Raw genomic sequence first — 20,865 nt, forward strand, 5'->3', positions numbered from 1 at the left:
ATAAAAGCTGCAGGACCATGGCAGCAGCAGCTATGTGCTGAAGAGTGCCAGGGGAGGGCTGACACTACTTCTCCTGTCTCAAGAGGGTTGCCTGCTATTTTATTTCACTAACAGCTCAACAACTAGGGGAAAGACTGAAGAAAGACCAGGAGAATGCTGTGGTGAAAGCTATGGAATTCATGAATTTGGCTGATAAAGGGCTAAGCATGTCGAATAAAGTTCATGAAACAAATGGTTGTCCAGGCAGCCCAGCAGGCAGGATGATGGCAGGAGTCCATCAACCCTCCTGGCACCCTCTGGCACTGCAAACCAGTTTTCTTGGCCATGCTGGTACAAGCTGATAGACAAGCTGCACTGTGAACCAGATCAGGGAATTAATCCAAGCTAAAACCAACAACGACCTGTAAAAAAATGCTGTAAACTACTATAAGTCTCTGTTGATCTACAGTGATCAGGAACAGTTAGGTTTTCATTACTTGTACTTAGACTAATGTCCAGAAAGAATCTTTTTTCTGTTGCATTGTCCTACATATAGAAATACCTTTTTTGCAGGTATTCAAGAAAACTGAGCAAAAATTTGACCTTATATGTTAATATTTATAATAATGAATAATCTTCATGGTTATTTCATGGTGACCTCTTGCTTTTTCTACGCTGACCTTTACATATGATGGTACTTGCTCATGATGTAGCATTTGCCTGGGTTAAACTGAGCAACCTTATCTGAACAAAACACAACTTGAACTCATAAGTAAGAACATACACTATAAAGCTTCATGCACAATTTCAGGTATCAGTGAAAAAAAATCTGTCTCGCCTACTCTAAATCATGCAAACACTTGTGTTCAAGACTATCTTTAGGAAAAAAATCTATTGGATATTATGAAGTGTAGAAGATGTCAAAATCATACCAGAAAATGAGCCATTTACTTCCATTTCCCCTTGGTAGAGAAAAAACAGAAGCGACACTGCTCATAAAAAATGCAAATTGATTGTGTGAAGGAAATTATAAAACGAGCTAGTTGGATAAGGCTGTTTGGAAGAACATATTCTTCTCTCCATCTACTCCCATGCAAAAATCTAGATAACAATGACTTGCAGACCAGCAACACTGCCTTCTCACTTCTGTGCTAATAAGTACCTTCCTCTTTGATAAACAGGGTTTAGAAACAAAGCCAGTATTCACAGTGTGCACCTCTCCACTTTGGTCATTAGCACTTGCCCTGCTCTCCACCCAACCTAGGCACATGAGGGGAAACATGGACCCCACAGCTCAGTTTCTTGTCTTAGATAAGACTGAACTTCAGATCCCCGAGGTGACGAATGGTGCCCTCCCAAGGGCCTTGTAGCTTTATGATAAGTGTCCAGAAACCTGAGCCGAGATCCCCTCCGGGTGCATCTGCAATATATCAGAGAAGCAATTTCTATCAGAGCTGGGACAGCAAGGGAGCACTTTGCCCACAGTGACTGAAAATTGTACTGAAATGCCTTCAATGGTAATCTTTTCAAAGTAGATGGTGAATTGTGTTCAAAGAAACTGCTCCATTGACTTGACCACAAAGCAAATTAAAAAAAATCACACGGACTTGATTCTTAGGGGTGAAGATCACCAATCCAAACAGTCCTCATTCCTGGGCCAGTAGTTAACAAACACCTTTTGAGAATCTGCCAGGATCAAAAATTAATCTTAGGCACCTAACACGAACAATTAACCACTAATAATACCAAGGCACCTCTGCTACCTAATTGTATAAAGTGTAAGTGAAAGGCTGTGCCTAAACAGTCCCTTAGCAGTCCTTTCCTCAATCACTGCAACACCTTATAAATGGTATTTGATACAGTTTGGAAAAAATGTAGCCAACTGAGGTAGAAGCATTGACTACAGGCATAAGCCAGCATGATTACTTCCACCCTTTAACAGTAGCTCTGTTTTTACTGACCCAGACACAAACACAGAGGCTGACTAATCATAGAATGTGATGTGTAAATACTTTCTATCCTGTTTGTCAAGGGAATAATTAAGCATGGAACAAAACTGGAAAGCAGACAACAATTTGGCATAATGATATAAATTTCTTTCAGTTCCCTATTCATAGCTCAAAAAAAAGCTATTTTAAAAATTAAACAAAATAAAATTAAATTTTAAGATGAATACTATTATCACATTTGAGTAGCTTGTGTTTTTCTGGCTGCAAAGATAAAATTCAGAATCACACAGGAAAAAAGGGGTACTATCATTAAAGTTTCCAATAACGTTAATACATCTGCCAAATAAAAGCAAGTAGAAGGGTTTGCACTTTCAGACCCACAAATGAAGGACTTTTCATGTTAGTATTCTTGTCAACTCAGGTCAGACTGCAATTTTCTATTTAACTATGTTTTTCCCCTCTGTGACATTCAGGAAGGACCTGGACAGACCCATGAGAAATTAGCTTTCCTTAATGCAGAAAGTATTCTGCTTGTCTAAGCCTTTTCAGAGAGAAGGCTGAAGATGCTTGCCTTAAAATCAAGCTTCCAAATCAGGTACTTTTATTTTTTCTATCGCACATTTTTATCCTGAATTCATTAGTTACCTGGAATATTTTTAATATTAGGGTATTTCCCTTCCCTTTCTCTTACTTATAAAACTGTTTTTTAAGCCCACAGCATTACTCAGCTATAATGTAATGATGTGAAAGTGTTAAATACAGCCTTTTGGGTTTTTTTCTTCCATGTTTTCCTCTGAACAGTAACAGAGTAATGCTGTATAATATTACATATTTCCTTTTTCCTCCTTACTGTACTTACATACAGTACAATATCTGAATTCCTAATTTTTAGCCTACTGGACCTTCTACTCCAAGCATATTTTCAGGGTTCCCGATACAGAGCTTCTTAATTGTTACTATCATCTTCACCACATGTTTCAAAACATCTGCAGTACACATACAATTGTTCTATCGTGATTGAAAGACTTTCAAAACAAAGATCAAAATGCTTTTTTACTTCACAGATGAGCCAGCATTTGCTTACTAATTGAACACTCACACTTTAAAATCTGGTATGGTGTTTTGTTGCCCACCCCAGCCTCTCATCACTCACATTGGTGTGTGTATAGGGTGGTGACACCAAGATATTTTTACCCAGGTTAGGTGAGCTGAAAGGTAACTTTAACGCAGTAAACTTTTCTCGTGGGATGTTTATCTTCCACTTGCTTGACTGAAGATACAATTAGAACTTCAGGCTATAGCTGGTTTGTACAGCACCAGTTTTTATACTGCAATCTCTTCTGGTTTGGAGAGCAAACACAAGAGTTTATTAAGGGCATGACCCAGAGCATGCTGATGTAAGTGGAAGAATTCATATTGACTTCAATGATCTTTGGTCTGATGCCTAAGTAAACTCAAAGACATAAGCTCTATCTAGCTAAAAATAGTAATGCTGTTGAGACCTTCTAATGTTTTTAGGGGTGAGAACCATTCAAATCAAAAGATAAATTTTCGGCTCAGCGTTAAGGATCCTGTGGACAGCTGCCATTGAAAACTATACAGGCTCTTCAGTAAACTTTCAATTTGCACAACCTGCATAACTTAGACACTTGACTGCATGACTTGCATGCAAACTGGTGGGAAATCAGATTTGCTGTAGATTTAAACAACAGCAACAAGAGCTTGCACAATTCTGCTTAATTGCTTACAAAGTGCTCTTTTGGCAGTGGTTTGCCTTGAAAAGAATGTGAAGGCCATCTAATCTCTTTATTTTAGAAAGCTACTGCACACAAGAAAAAAAAGTAATTAAAATTAAATTCCATTAAAATTAAGAGGAATGTAGAGTTCATTAATCTGTGATAATTTAAAAGGAGATAGAAAATCTTTTTAAGGGATGTCTTTGGAAAGTTCTGTCTTAAAAAAAAATCCCAGAACTTTTTCACATTCACTTTCCACTTATTAAAATGCTTTTCTACATATAGAAAATCTTATCTGTCATGCCAATGTTGCCTGCATCTTATATGAAACAAAAGTATAAATTCCCCACTTCCATATCTCTTTTAGGATGAAATATTTTCAAATTAAATAAAAATCTATCAAAAAATCAAGCCGAAATTCACACAGATTTTCTACTGAATCAAATATAGAAATAGATACACACCTATACCCTCAACAATAGTACCTTATTTATTGGTGCTATATGGCAATTAAAATCAACTAGTACTATTAGCTCTTTTACATTTTTTACTTGTTATTTTTAGTTCATATCAGTTATTCACACTCTATGTCTAAATCCTCTCTCAAATGAAAAGGTAAATTTTTAAGATTAGGGAGATACGATAAAAATACTTCATTAAATAACACTTTAGGAAAATAAAAGCGATACCCTGTTAAAGCTGAGAATATTCCGCAGATGTTTTCACTTTGGCTACATCCTTACCTAGTGGGTCTAAGAGAGAGAGATTCAGGCAGTGCTTCTGAATGCAGCAGCTCCCAAAGCAGAGTTTGCCTATAAGTGAGCCCTCCTACAGAAGCTGGTACCAAAATAGGACCCACCACAGTATGAGCCTGGAATCAGGCTGCCCAAATAAAAGCTGGGAGTTGGTAATCTGGGAGATTTTCCTCAGAACAAGTTATTGCATCATATATTTTTTAAACCTAACAAAGTAGTAGGAGTAGAATGAAAATCTAGATTAAGTACACACATGGCAAATTTGCACATTCTTAGTCTAATTTTGCAGTGCTGTTTTTTCTAGCATCTTCTTGTAATATTGCTGAAGCTATTTTATACAGTGGATACTGCTGCAAACCAACTGTCCCTCAGTTCAGCTCTGATGAAGACTTTACAAATGGTGCTTATGCGATGGGGTGTACAGTCTGATACAATTGGTCGTTAGAATTCAACAAAGGACAAGGTAGTTTAGCAGGTGCAGGTAACTTTCTCCTCAAAAGTCTGCCCTGATTAAAAAAGGCAAGCTAATAACTGAGAGACTTGCACATTTCAAACAAGACTAGGCTTATCACTAAAGAAACAATTATTAATTTGAATTGACCATTGTCAAAACAGTCAAAAGACCATACAGAAACCAAAATCACCCCAGAATACATTCTGCAATTGCTGTGAAAAAAGCAAATAAAGGTATTTTATGCTAGTAATTATTATCTGCAAAGAAATCCCTACATTAAGAAAGGGAAGTTAAAAAAAAAGAATGGGAGCGAAGCATGGAAATAATTGTTTAGTTACTATGAACATAAGAAAATACATTTCTCTGAGATTAACTCTGTGTCAGCTTTGGAGCCTTGAAAGACTGCCAGCTGTCCGGGCATACATATTTTACCACTGAAGTATGCTTTTGTTTCAGAATGGTTGAGACCCCCAAAATGATGTAATCCCCAGCGGAAGACTGACAAGCTTTGAGATATTCCAAAACACAGATGACAGACGAAATAGCAAGTAATCAGTGTAACCATATTGTATATTATCTTGCAAGAATCCAACAACACAAACCTAATGCACCAGATAACAACATTGCTTTGAGCAAACCTGAAGTAGAACGTCAGAAAGATTTTTCCAATGAAGAAATCATTCAAGAAGAACAATTATCTACATGGGTGGAGGGAAGAAAGATGGAGGAGAACATATGCCTTTCATAATTAGGGGTCTGATTATACTGTAGCCGAAAGGGATTTTTTACATTTTAAATTTGATTACACTTCAGAATGAAGCACACTAATTGGTATTTCTGCAGTCTGTTTGAGGAGAACTTCATCTACTTACGGAGGGGGAAAAAATAACAAAAACCAGTGACCTTCATACCATCTATGCCTAATATCTAGTACTTTTGCCTGAAGTATTCATGGTTCCTCTTCAATTGCTGAAGCTATCTCTGGGAATAAGTGCTCTATGACTCATCTCAGTTTATCTCCAGAAAACCAGGAAAGAGATAATAGCAAATATACTAGAATCAAATAGATATTAAATCCAACAATCACAGCTGCTACAAGGAAAAACAAATCAAATGACTCTATGCACTCCTACAAGTAAGAGACTGGAAGACATTATTTGCACAGGCAACACACAAGATGGCACCTCAAACCCAGGGCCACAGAGGGAGTTAAGGAAGGGACGTGCACCGAAAAGTGCAGAAACCTCCACTTACTACAAAATCAAAGGCATGATGCACTTCCATGGAAGCAAAAGTAACAAAGAATGTCTAATAAAACCTGTAAATAAGTATATATTACCACTTACACAAATTCTTCTTTCTTGAAACACAGGCCAGGTGAATGTGTATTTTATGTCTAAGACAAAAGAACTGAGAAAGAACCATCATAAACATAACTTAAGGACTGTGAACTCAAAGAAAAACATCCAGACCTTTAGACAAGAACAGCGTCGGTGAAAGGAGATGAACTTCCAATATAAGACTATTTCTGAAGAAGAAGCATTTTGTGGAATGTAAAGGAAAGAAAAAGGCACAAATTAATAATTACAAACAGAAATAAAGCAACATCCAAACTTTGCAACTTGACCTTCATTGATGAAAGCCCCCAGGAGCAAACTGGGGACTGTCAACCATCCCGCTGTGGCTCCTGGCAGACAAACCATAAGCCAGGAAGGTATGCCTGCTCCATAGGTACATCATCAACTTGGTGAAGGATGGTTCCCACACCTCTCCCTTGGAAACAGAGGAATAGGTACTTCCTAAGTCTGGTTCAAGGCACCCAATTAAACAAGATGAGTCCTGCCCTCAAAAAAACTCTTTCTAGGCCACAAAAAGACAGGCAGACAAACAAAGTTCCTATTTTAAATCTGCATTGAAGTAGGGAGATGGGAACAAACCCAGTGTTCTCCACTTCCATCCATCAATACAAGTCTTGTGTTTCGAGGATGCAATGTAGGAACAGGGAGTTTAGAGAGCTATAAAAAACAAGCATAATGTCTTTGTTAAATTTTTTTTTTTTTTTTCCTTTTTAAAAATTCACTTCATAACCAGTTGTGGAAGGAACTATCCTACAGTAGCTTGTTCTAGGGAACAGAGGAGATCTATAAGTGAGACAGTAAGAACATTTTCACGTGGGGACACAGAAACTGGTCACTGAAGTCTCCCCACCATAAATGCTTGACCTGAAATTAGGAATAAGAAAGGGTAAGAAGGTACTTTGCCTACACAAATGAAGTAAAGGTACAAGACACCCTGCAGGTGGGAATCTGAGACCAAAGGCAGACTTTTAGAGGAGGTAAACAAAAAAGCAGATGTAGCAAGGAGCTAAAGGCAGACTGGACACATGTTCGGGATGGAGAGGCAGAGGGAAGAACTGGGGCAGCTGGCTGGAAATTGGGGCAGATGTAAAAACAGATGGACAGGGAGCAATATGAGAGGGATGGTACAGGAAAAGCATTGTGGCATGAAGAGAGAAAAGAAGCTAAAGAAATATAGGCAGAAAATCTCAAATTGAACCAATTATTCATAAGCCTCCATACTCTGTTGCTGTCAAGCACCGACAAAGCCTAGGTGGCATGTTTACCTGCTGGTAAATATTTGGTCCATTTGGAAGACAACCTGCTATTGCACTGATCACTAGTACAAGCAGCAGATAGCTATGATGTGCAGCCAAATTATTTGAACTTGCCAGTAAAATAAGTATCATTCTCTACAGTTAAAATGTTGTTTCATCTTTCAAGTATTTTGTTTGTTTACTTCAGAAATTATGTTGAAAGCATCAAAGGAACAACAGTGAGTTCTGGAAGGCAAGGAAACAAAATTTAACAAATGCCAGAATTACCGTTTCTCAGCACGAACAACAGTAAGGAACAGAGGCAACTGATTAGCCCCTACTACTTCTGCCATTTCTTAGCCACTTAGTGCACAGGATTTGCAGGAATGTGGGCAGAGTATGGAGAAGATGACAGAAAGGCGACAAAGATAAAAGATGATGAAGAAAGAGAAGAATTAGTTTCTCTGACTCGCAATCTGCTGTTAGCAAGGCTACTGGAGGCACAGCTCTCTCCAAATTTCTATTAGGTTTTTCTCTTTTGCAGCCTCCATTCTAATAAACTTCAAGCTAACACAACATCTGCCATGCCTATATATTCTCCAATTGCTCAATATTTTAAGAGAAGAAAGTTAGAATTCCCTCTAGGATCGTGGCATATCTCTGGGGAGCCTTCTGAGTACAGATATGCTGATATTCACTAATAGCCAGGGAAAGAAGATGTCATCTAGGTAGCACAGCTTGGTGAACTGGCAGCAGCACTTCTCTGTGGCTATAGGCGTTCCCCAAAGGCTGTTTTGTAACTCTAATTCTACCTCTCTCTCTCTCTTATTTTTTTAAGGTCTTGGAGGCTACATCAATACACATGGTGTACACAAATCTGTAAAACAAATATGCACAGACAGAAACAAAAGCTTGGAGATTTGAATCAACCAGGAACATTTGCATATTATATCCACACATTCCCCACTTTAACACAAATCCACGCAAGTCAAACACATATTTGTATTGTCTTTCATTAGATAAATGTGTCTAATTGGTTATGACTGGCTGCTGCCACCTCTCATCAGGCAACTATTTCTACAATAATGTTTATTTTAATGAATAAAGTGGGAAATTAAAAGAGAATCCGACATCTGGTACTAGACTAGCCTCAGCAATGCATTTGACTTTCTAAAATTGTGTAGGACATAAACATCATTCTGTTATTTTCACAAAACTCTCAATTAACAAAGCACCCTCAATCCAATTTTGCAAACATTACTTTTCCTGCCTGACGAAATGATATCCAAGAAAAAAAGGGGTGGGGGAAAAATCCTTAGGCTATGATCTGTGAACTTTCTTGTCTTGACAGACCACAGTCCCAGTGTCTGCAAGAGAGCAGAGGGGTCACAGCAAAATGTAACTTGACCTGAACTTTAACCATCAGCAGTGACATTTACTAAACTATAAAATTTAAAACTAAACAAGAACAAATAGGGAGAAAGGGATTACGAGAGCACCTTCTCCCTGTTGATTTAAAATACAAGACCATGAGAGATCTGCCTCTTATGTTTATACTGTAAGAGCTTGAGTACATATGGTTCTGCTATTGAGATGTTAAGGTGACCAACACAGCAACAGTGTTGCAAGATAAAAGATGGGTTATTGTCAATTATTCGAGAGATTTCATTTGTTTAACTCTGCGATACCAGAGGACTGTGTAACTCCATTTTATGTCTGGGCTTGACTGCTTCTTGAAATACAGGATTTCAGCATATTGCATCATCATTAAAATATGTGGAGATTGCTAGCCTGACATAGCTTGACCATCCAAAATTCAAAGAACAGAATTCGCACCTGATAAAATCTCATGGTAAGCACTAGAGAACTACCACCACCACTGAGCTGAATAAAATAACTAGAAATACAGAAAGGTGGCAATAATTCCTGCTTACCTTGGCAGAGGTGATGCTTGTGCCATCAGATCCAGTACACAGTGTGGTATTTAAAACAGACACCAACTTGACAAAAATTACAATAGAATACTTAGAAACTCTTACAAGCAAGCACTCTAAATGAACCAAGCAAAGTTTTGCAATCTACAGCAAAAACCTTAATATTTGTGTCTGTATACTAAAGAAAGACAACTCTCAAAAAATCTCACTAGTTTTCTGTAATAAGGGTGGTTACTAACAAATCTTTTTTTTTCTTCCTTTTTTTTCTTTAATTTTGACAGTTATTTAATATTCTACCATTTGTGGTTTGCCAGGCTGGGTGTGCTCTGAAAAACAGCAAGAATTTACTCATAATTTTACAACATGATGTCAAAACTTGAAGGTTTGTCAAGGAAGACACTCATATGAAAAGAAGAAAAAAATTATTTAACCATGCCACATGCACATAAAAGAACCTTTTAAAAAGGTGCCTAATTCTAAAGAAGTCTCTGTTTTCATTTTATTCTTAAAGCAAAGATGTATTTGATGTTAGAAGCATCTTCTAAATGCTATTAAAATTGCATGCTGAAAAAGAATATAAATCATTAATGAAAATCACACCATATCAGTTTCCTGTTGCAGTTGGCTGTCTGCTAACTTGGCAGCGAGACAGTGGCCTGCAGAGCTGCAGGCATATGTCTCATGTTAAAAAACAGAAAAAAAGACTTCATGTTATAAACACTTCAACGAAAATCACTATCCAGTTTGGAGTCAACTGAGACCAGGTGCTGAAGACAAGATAAACAGACAACATATGAAAGTTTAAAAAAAATCCCCAACGCACTGGCTTTCCATTGGCATTGTCTTCTACCATACATTTTAACATACATCACGAAATCTAAAAAAAATATCCTTGCATGTGTACAGAGCAATCAGATTTTTCTTGCCTTTAGGAACATAGCTTTTTAACACTGATATTTAAGATATGCCTCCTATTTTTAAAACCTACAAAAAATATGCCCATGCAAATCTAGATATAAAGTAATTCAGAAAACTACTGCAATTTGTCTTCCAAACAATTCACTAGAAAACCCTCCATGTTTCCCAGCTGAGAAATAGCCCAGGAATCCACCCAAGCAGTGACACAAAGCCTGCAGTCAGCGACTGCTGATTTGGCTCACTCATCTTCCACTTGCCATCCACAGATTTTGAACAAAAATGGGAAAAAGCTTTTAGAAAGGTCACAGCAGAAAGGTACTTCGGTCTTGGAGAGCTCAAGGATCCTAAGGGGAGCTGATAAAACTTAGGTCATGTACTCTGCACCTGCAGAGTCAGTGGCTAAAGTGGAGCAGGTCATTGCTTCGGTGCATAGCCAATTTCTCCTTGTTTTTGCAGAGATTACAACAAAACCCTTGAATCCTTCTGACTGTTGTGTAAATCAGATTAATATCTCAGGACATGTGAAGTGATTTTTTTCACCCAATGGCTCTGTTACCATGAAGCAAAGGACTGATGTGTTGCAGCAGTGGCAGCATCTCAGGATTAATTAAACTGCAGAAGCTCCCTATGCAGCCCCTCTCAGACAGTCAAAAAACAGCTTTGATCCTGTCTTCCCAGTGCTCCTGGCAGAGTGAACGTCACCGTCCTCTGGGACTGCTGGCCCACAAATGCTTTCCACTGGGTTGTGTCCAAAACACATTGAGAAAATGATACAGATACTAGGAGATCATCTTACACACACCCTGTTCCAGTTAGAGAGGAGTATTTTAGGTGTCTATAAAATCAGCTGGGGCAACAGGAAAAGTCTCCTGAACATCCAACTTTCACTTCAGAATTGGGAAGAAAATAATCTGGGTTTTCTCTGGCTGCAGTAATAATGCCTGCATGGTGGCAGGATGAAACTATTTAGCTCTAACATTGTTGTACAAAGCAAAAGAGAAAACTCTTTCCAACTGTATCTTATCTGCACACCAGCCTGGGAAGGCTCTGTAGGGCAAGGATCACCTCCTCGCTACTGGGGGAGACACAGGGAGCATGGGAGAAAGAGAAAGAAACATTGTCATAATCTGAGTTGACTTTCATTTTAATCATTTGATTAGAGGCTATTCTATGACAAAGTTTTTCTTCCTTGAAATTTACCCATGGTGGAAGCAACAGCCACACCACAGCCACACCACACCAGCATTTACTGCTCCTCCCTGTATCACAGCAGATTTAGCCCTACACAGGCCACACTTTGTGACATTTCTGGCATTTGCCTTCACTATGTAGCTGCAGGTTACAGGACAGAGCAGAATAATCAAACAACACAGCCTACAATCATGCATATAAACAGGCTAACCTGGTGGGAAGAGGTTTTCCTCCCAGTTTAAACTGGAGTGCAAAGCTGTCCCACTAACATTAGGCCTGAAAATGACCCTTTAGCATCAGGGACTAGTAGAAGCTAATCAGTATTTCTGAGAGAAGCCTATTTGGACATTCAAAATGTTTAGAAGGTATTCTCCCACCCTCTGTAACCCTTCTGAACTCTTAACATGAACCGTTTAGCTCAACGTGCTGGTTTGGGCTGGGATACAGTTCATTTTCATCACAGTAGCTGGTATGGGTCTATGTTTTGGATTTGTGCTGAAAACTGGGTTGATAACAGAGGGATGTTTTAGTTCCTGATAAGCAGTGCTTACGCAGAGTCAAGGCCTTTTCTGTTCCCCATACCACCCCACCAGCAGGAGGCTGGGGATGCAAAAGGACTTGGGAGGGGACACATCCGGGACACCTGACCCCAGCTGACCCAAGGGATATTCCAGACCATATGGAGTCATGCTCAGCATAAAGAGCGGGGGGAAGAATGAGGAAAGGGGGGATGTTCAGAAAGATGGCATTTGTCTTCCCAAGTCACCATTAAGCATGATGGACCCTGCTTTCCTGGGGATGGATGAACACCTGCCTGCTCATGGGAAGTGATGAATGAATTCTTTGTTTTACTTTGCTTGTGCACACAGCTTTTGCTTTACCTCTTACACTGTCTTTATGTCAACCCACAAGTTTTCTCACTTTTACTCTTCTGATTCTCTCACCATCCCACCAGGGAGAAGCGAGCGAGTGGGTGTGTGAGGCTGAGCTGCCAGCTGGGGTTAAACCACAACAATCAGAAACCTTTGTTTTGGTGGGGAGCTGATGCCTATTTTACTAAACCTACTGGCAGACAGATTTCCACAGATGCCTGGAATCACGGAGCAATCCTTAAACCTGAGTCTAGTACCCAGACATGCAGGAATGCCACAGCAGGACCCAGCATTGCTAACACATGGCTCTTATTTTTTGTGCAGATAATGTAAATGCTGAGTTCCTGAAGCGTGAACGGGCAAAACAGAAGCTCTTGAGAAGGCTTGAAGACAGCACAGCTAATTAAAACTTCTCTAAATCTTTGTAAACTTAGAAAAGACAATATTTAATTTTGATTTTTCTGTACTTCCCTCAATGATAGCAAGAAACAGCTTGGTTGCAGCTTTTTTTATTTTATAGTTCTCAGAACAAATATCTACACTACATAGGAACACCAGATTAACTCTTCTCTGTCTACATGTTGCCATTAACAAAGTGTTTAATTTCTTTTCAAGTCATGACTTTTTTTTCCCATCAGTTCTGCTGTGAAACCCATGGATTACTTGGAAATAAGCTATTATTCATGGGAGGGATAGGGCTAGCCTTCCACTGAACTAGTGGAAACTTTAAAGAAAACACTTGTAATAAAGGCATGGAAAATTTAAAAGCACTCAGAATTTACTCTTGTATTTTATGTTTTAAACAATGGTATATTTTTCTGAACTGTATGAATGTGTGTGTGTGGAGGGAAATCACTACAGATACCTGAGCTAGACCTCCACTGTGAAGCTGGGAAAGCCCTCTCCTACACAAGGCAGGTGGCACACTCAATCTAAAGGAGCTACATCCTCAGGCAAGGACTTAATTTCATACCTACCTACCCTTAATATAGCCAGGTTTGGGAAATTGTTGCTCCAAACCATCAGTGAAGAGAAAACCACAACCAAATAAAAGTGAGTATGTCTCCTCTAAGGGAACTGGCTGTTACTGTCTTGGAATGTAAACGTTTATTGCAAAACCAGGATTGATTTTAGGATTAATGATACTTGGGCCACAGTAGCATCAAGGTAATGAAGTTATAAACATTCATTAGTATGTAACTTCATTAACATGCAACATCTCCCCCCAAGAATCACGTGCAGAGGACAAGCAGCTGAGACACCATCTATCTAATTCAGTATGGCAATGCCTAAACTTCACAGAATCCCAGAATCTCAGAATAGTGTGGGTTGGAAGGGATCATCTAGTTCCAACCTCTCTCTGCCACAGGCAGGGAACCTTCCACTGGTCCATCACCTCTACCCTGTTCTTCCAAATTCAACCCGAACCTATGGGAAAAAAGAAGAAATAGCTTCCAACTCCTTCCCCCAGAACCCCAAAATTCAGACGTATCTCCAGACAAATAAAAGATGAAGAATCTGATCTTATGATTCCCAGTCCCTAAATTTATACATAGGTCTAAAAATGCTACAAGACAGATTTCAGACAGCTTGTACTTCCCCTCCCCAGCCCCAGCCCCCTCTCTACCCCAATGCAAGACTCTAGACATTAAAAGAACTCTGCATTTCCACTTTGGTCTTTAAACAAAGATTTCTCAGTTTGCTTTTCCCCCTGCATTATACAACACATAGAATTTAGAAAAAGGCAGAAAAGGTCCAGAAATCCATTTTGTGATTAAAACTTTCAGGTTTTAGAAGTTGATAAACAGCAGTTCCTGGCACAAGAGGGTTTCTGCCACACCTGTGCTCAAGAGGATGCAACTGATACCTACAGCACTGCCAGGTGAGAGGTACTGCATTTGGGCAGCACAGCTGGCTGCCTATGCCTTTGGCTGGGCTGCTGGCCTCCAGAGCACACCATGAAAGGCAGATCTGCTCTACAAAGCTCCCACAGAGATGTGCAGATGAAAAAGAAGAGAACAGCACAGCTGAAAAAATAAATTTTTTAATTGCTTTGTGGCTCTATTAGCATTGCTTTTGCATGTGTTGCACACAACTCTACACTGACATTTAAGAACTAGATGAACAGATAAGATTATAAGATAAATACACTTTTTTACAGCTTTTTTTTTTTTTTAACAGCTGCCAAAAAGCCCCACCCCAAAAGCTCCCAAACCCAACATTATGGGAAAAGCATCATTTTCCATTATGTTTTGGTCTATTCTGTTTCCCCTCCAATTTGTAACATTCTGCTGAAATCAGTGATGGAGAACATATGTTCAAGGTAAATCACACCAGGGAGAAATCTTGGAACTGTTACATGCAGTTTTATTACCCAAGGCATTAAGATAGTCTACCACTACACTTACTATTTAACAGTTCCATCAAACACAACAATGCTAATGTACTTTTATATTATTATGCATGCAAAAAAATTGTATAATATTTCTTAAAACTCATTGGGTGATTAATGCATTGCATTTTCATTTTAATTAACAGTTCCAGGATATTTTTTAGTGCTTCAATGAAACAGGGTGTTACGTAAATGCAGAATGTTATTGCATAAATATTTTGGAAAACACATGTTCAAGCAACAATAAGGTTGAAAATCCTAACACTCAACGGCCAGGAAATTGGAAGGGCTTACGCTTCTTACACAATATAATGTTATTCAAGTGCTGCATCTTAAAAGTATTCTGCAGAGGGATGTAATCATCTAGGCTACCTTAGGGAAACCTAGTGTGGCCAATGGGACAGACAGACCCTGTCTGTCTCTGAGAACCGCTTTCTTTACTGCAGATACTAGTCCAGTTTCACTAGGTAAAATCAAACAGCACAAATATACCATGTACACCTATGAGCTGCCTCTTTTAGAGGACATTTGCACTAGTTCTGTGAGGTAGTTATATGACTGGAGATTGCCTATAAGTGTGGACAAGCTTTAGTAAGTTTACATTTAACAAGTAAAATAGGAATAGAAGATACCTCGTATAAACCTTTACTTTCACTGATAATTTGACCTTGAAAGTCAAGTTTTCTAAAATTTTACAAGGGTTTTGCATTTTATTTCTCAAGTGACTGTATGGGAACAACAGATAAAACCAACAAAAATGTGTATTTCTCAAGACTGCACAACTTCCATGCCTTGCAGAAAAGTGGAAAGCAAAAGGCTGAGGAAGCAGTTCAGAGCCACAGCTGAGATATGGCTTTGAATTTCAACTTAAACCAACCAAACAGCCTTAGTGCAACACTGTGATGAAACAAAACCCAAAACATCAGGTACCAGGTGTATCAGGAAGCAGAACACAAAGTCCCCTTTGTTCAAAGACACATAATCACTAGCACCTGAAAATGTAATTCCATGGTTTTCTGCTTCAAGTTCCAAAATGAATCACACAAAGCTGAGAGCACCAGTCCACTTCATCAACTTCAAACTGAGATCCAGAGAAAGTTACTTGCTGAATATCATACAATCTCATTTACTTCTTAAGTACTTCTTCATCGCGTGTAAGAATAATCAAAACTATATTGTTCTAGTCCTCTGTGGTGTTCAGTCCGTACACCAAAAGCAGCCATGGCTCATAGAAAATACAGTATATAATCATGAAATTGAAGACTGTGCTACAACGCACACAGGAGTCAAATGACAGTTACAAGGGAAACAGAGTTACTGACATTTCTCAGCTTTGGAGCGCTTGGCTTTGCAGCCTATGTATTATAACTTCTCTGTAGCTTTTTTACAGGGAACAGTGAATTTTTCTATCTGTTGCTATAACCCCAGCTGTCCAATCATGGATTGCCAGTAGGGTTTGAAACTTCAATCTGGAGGTGAGGAGTGAGCCAGCAGTCAGTGTCTTGAACTCACCCAGTAACTGGCCCAGTCTTCTCTCCTGAAACAATCCCATTTAACATTCTTCCTATCACTCACCTTGATGGACAGGTTAAAATAAAAGACTGTGAACATTTTACTTTTTCTGATCATGAGTGAGAGATTCCAAGAGTTATTGCAATTTTTTTTTAGTCTAATTAACTTTTGTGGCAAGAGCAAAAAGGCTTTCTCTTGTTTCTGTTTCTTACAGTAAAATGAGGGTAGAATGCTGTAGGTCTGAACCAGGATCTGTCCAGACGCATGGCTGTTGCTAACTTGCAGAGCTGGGTTGCCTTTGTGAAAATATGCCAACCAGTATCTGCTAAAAGGAATAGTCAGTCTGTAGCTCATAGAAGTTCTGCTGGTAGCAGGAGATGTCTCAACATTATATCTGTGATTGTACAAAAAGGAGAAACCAGCACCGCTATCTATTCCCTGATTTTCAGCCCTGCTACAGAGTCCTGCTGCACCTCTGAAGGAAAGCCTGTGGATGCTCCTCTGGTTCTGACTTGCTTTGCCTCTCAAGTAGTGAGCAAAGTACCTAAGGTTCAAAGGACAGCAGGCTGTAAAACAGGCCTGGCAAAAGAGAGATCAAGGAGGAGTACGTCTAAGGCTGGTCAAGTTTTATTAGTCTTCCCAATTCAACTGTACTGCAAATATAGCAACTGGCAAATTCAGCAAATTCCACTAATGCTAAGAAAGCAAACTGCTGGATGAATAAAGCCTTAAAAACTACCTATGGAGCATTCCTAGAAATTTCATTTTATACTTTGCTCCCAAGAGAATCCTTATTTTTAGTCTTGACAGTAGGTTTTAATTTTGCTTTGCCCTCTCCTATTAATAACTCAAAAAGAACTAAATAAGATGTAAAAATGAAGAATGTTGATGAATCAAAAAAGTATGGAAGCATACTATCATATACTTGTGCAGATAGCACAAACATAGTTGTGCTAAACACACAGGTACAGACAGAAGGATGCAAGGACTCCGGCTTTGTGTTATGCAATTAACTTCCTCACATAACAATGATGTGCTTGGTCTAAAACTACCTGTACTGGGTCTCTCTAGAGCTTCTCTTTGATACTTGACTGAAGTTTTAGAGACTTAAAATCTTTGCATACTTACATTAGGCCCAATGAAGAGAAACTGTGATAAAACTGTGATTTAAAACATCTCGGATCACAGGAGAAAATGGAAAATATGAAAATGGAGATTTGGAAATTACTACACTGCATCCAGTAGAAGACACCACTGAAGTTCCGAGGAAACACCATATAGTGGACAAGATGTACAGTACATATTGAAAAAAAAGGAGAGCAAAAGCCTACAAGAAGCCTGGAACGCTGTGGGCACCATGTCAGGAGTATTAAAATAACAGCACATTGCAAATATGACTGAATATGTCCATTCCTGCAGTAAGTCTTTCAACTATTACAGTGTTTTACACTCAAAGCAACAGCAGACTGGTAAGACCACATCTGTATTTCAAACTAAGAGCAGAACAGTACCAGAATAACCAACAGCAGTATTATTACACTTCCCTGGAGACTCCACACTTAGGCCCATCCTTTGCAAAGGCTTTCAATTGTAAGCTCCTCTAAACATCTTGATTTCTGTTCATATGCTCACCACCTCAAAGATGACCTGGTCAATGACCTCCTCAGTATTATCAAATACTGAGAAAAACTGATAACAGGAAGTGATGTCCCTTCTGTCACGCTAGACCACCCCGAGCCATAACTCATTCATTTCAAATAAAGTTTTTAATATTTTTTCTCTAAAATCTGACACCAGCAGCAAGAGGTTATGGCTTTCCTGCTCTGTGAGTGCTCACCTAAAAAAAGGCTTAGCATGCTATTTTTAAAGGCTTATGTTCATCTTGTTTCAGCAAAAAGCTCAGTGTTGGTTTTAGACACATTTCTTCTTTTATGTCGGACAGGCCAGCTCCTTGTATTCACAAAGCAACTGTGGTTCACTGAACATGCTTCCAGGACTAATTTTGACTTCCCAGGGTCAACTTTACACCAATCAGTAAAAGAAATTGTGGAAAAGATTACCTTACAAAAACACACAAACTTAGCCAATCTTTAACAAAAAGAACAACTTGTAGAGCTTTCATCAGACTCAGCACTCTTCAAGGACAGCCTGTCAGCATTTGGCATATATGAACACGGGAGATGGAACAAAGCTACAGGAAATCCTTTTGCTTACTCATGTACTCTCAGCACCACAGACCAGTCAAGCCATTTTTATACACTTTTCCCAGTTCCCACATTCCCAGCCATCCAATTTCTCATCACACAAGCAGAATCTTACCTGTAATTTTCTGCAACAAAGGAGATGGCTCTGGCTCATCACAAATTGCCTTGACTAGGGCCTTTTTCACCTCTTCTTCAGCTGCATCCAGCTCTTTTCCACTTTCGATTTCTCCAACCACAGAATATATGTATACCAGTAAGACAAGGAAGTCCTCACAGGTATAATCATCTTTTGTTCTCTCATTGTAAGACTTGATCATTGGCAACAACTGGTTCAAAACACTGGGCATTTCTGATTCGCCAATAGTCTGAAAAACAAAAGGAAGATCATGTCAGATTGGCTCCGTAGTGCTTGTCAGTTAGTATCAGACATACTCCTGCCTGCACCTGCAAGCTATTATTTCTCATAATAGCAGAGCTCATTTAATAAAACATTGTTCAGTATTCACATTCTCATTAGTCAGCAAATGGTGCTGTAACTTACTTGCTGCTCAGACAGTAAATTTATTAGTTTTCTATAGTTTTCTCTTCAGAACTCATGATAGCAGCACCTTAGCACTTGAAAAGCCTGATGATTAGATCTTCTCCAAGTACCAGTATGATAAGAGGATGGAAGCATCCATTCCTGTGGTATGGGTAGAAAGCACAAGGTCAAACACTTCCTCTAAATTTTCGGCTTCATCCTTGGGCCTGATTTTGTCCTGGAGCAGGGGCTTCCATTGACTTTAGTTGCAACTCTGGCAAACTTCCAAACATACATGATAAAAAAAATTGTGCCTAAACTTTCAGGGTGATTTACTATGGGGCAGGCTAAAACTCAACAACTTCAAGTAACAATTGCCACCTCTTATCTTCAAAGTAAAAATGAAAGAGGACAAAAAATTAAAGAGCTGTAATAAACCATTAACTTCAGAATGCATGTAGGGTCTTTCTGGGCTATGAACTTCTCTGGAATGTTTTTCCCTTATCTCTTGGGAAATGGCACCACAGAGGGCTTCAAATGTAACTGCCAAATTTCAGAGGCTATTTTGTCCAAACAGGCCAATTGGACTGGACTGTGCATGAAAAAAATGGGACTTGCAGCTTCACTGCAGAGCACGGTTCCACAGGGAGCTGGGAAATTTGCCTCAAACAAAATCCACTGGCAGATTGTCAGTACTGGCCACCTCTGATAATTTAGGGGCTCCCCGCACCGCCTAACAATCAATCAATTACCCTGATTGAACAGCCCTAAAACACAAGTTTTAAAAATGTAACTACCCATGACCCAAATTTCCTGCTGGTTATGTTGGCCTCAAGTTAGCCCCATTTGTCTATCGCCAAGGGAGCCAATAAAAATAATAAAAACAGGTCAATTCTGAGCTTTCCAAAGGCTATATAAAAACATTAATGCTGCTTAATGCAGAGACAGCCAAAAGGCCCAAGCTCTAACACCTTCTGCTTGGTTGAATTGTTTGGACATTTTAATGTTATCATCATATATTCTTCAGAATCCAGGGAGAATTTGTGACAGATTTTTTTTGTTGTTTTCCAATCTCTTTCCTCCACCCTTCTTAGTTATTTATTTTTAGAACTTAAGCCATGTAATAATTTAGTGTCCCTAAGGGTAAATGAACTGACGTCAATTTGCTGATTTTTGCAGAAGACCTGAGTTTTGGCAGATGGGAGAATAATGAAGAAAGTACAAAATAATTTTTTCAGTTTTAAACACTGAACATGATATTGTGCTACAAAATGACATTTAAAATGTGATTTATTCACATTTTAATGTGAATACGGGACCTAAGAGGAAGTGTAACAAACCCAAGAAAAAACGTTTTGCAATTCTCTGCGAGGTATTATTTTCAATATTAAATAAACCTGTAAGAATCTAAAGTAATATGTATCATTAAAAAACAGAGCAAGCTTGGGAGGAAGAGAAGAGGAGGGTCAGAGTTTACTTGAATTAACATGTGTCCCTGACAAAACTGAAAAGAGAACTGAGCATTTTAATCCCTGTGCTTCCAGCCCACTGTCCTCAACACATCATTAAAAATATTAAAGCAAAAATCAACTTCAAGCAAGTGGAATTTATTTTCTTTTAAAATCCAGGAGGAAGAAGGAGATAAATCTTTAGAGACTACTTTGCTATGTAAATATTCTAGCGGCTTTCTATTTAGGAAGTAAAACATGTTTAATTCCTTCAGAGGTCGCATGAGTTAACAGAACTTTTTGGAATGGGAACCACACAGTTTTATACAAGTGAAGAATTTTATTGCTGAAAAACAAAACTAAAAAACAACCTCATAACCCAACTGCAGGTAACACCAGCAAAAGGAT

General features: G+C 38.8%; 1 protein-coding gene across 1 annotated transcript in view; it reads right to left on the reverse strand.

Moving 5' to 3' along the window:
- SCFD2 (sec1 family domain containing 2) overlaps positions 1-20,865 on the reverse strand; it is a 188,761-nt gene that overhangs the window by 86,955 nt on the left and 80,941 nt on the right. The window contains exon 5 of the mRNA XM_051790383.1: positions 18,605-18,854. Within this exon, the coding sequence (XP_051646343.1) occupies positions 18,605-18,854 (250 nt within the window). The remainder of the gene's footprint in view (positions 1-18,604; positions 18,855-20,865) is intronic.

The sequence above is a fragment of the Manacus candei genome, unplaced genomic scaffold (genome assembly GCF_025592945.1).
Source record: "Manacus candei isolate 608988 ecotype Guabito, Panama unplaced genomic scaffold, ASM2559294v1 h1tg000028l, whole genome shotgun sequence".
Classification (NCBI taxonomy): domain Eukaryota; kingdom Metazoa; phylum Chordata; class Aves; order Passeriformes; family Pipridae; genus Manacus; species Manacus candei.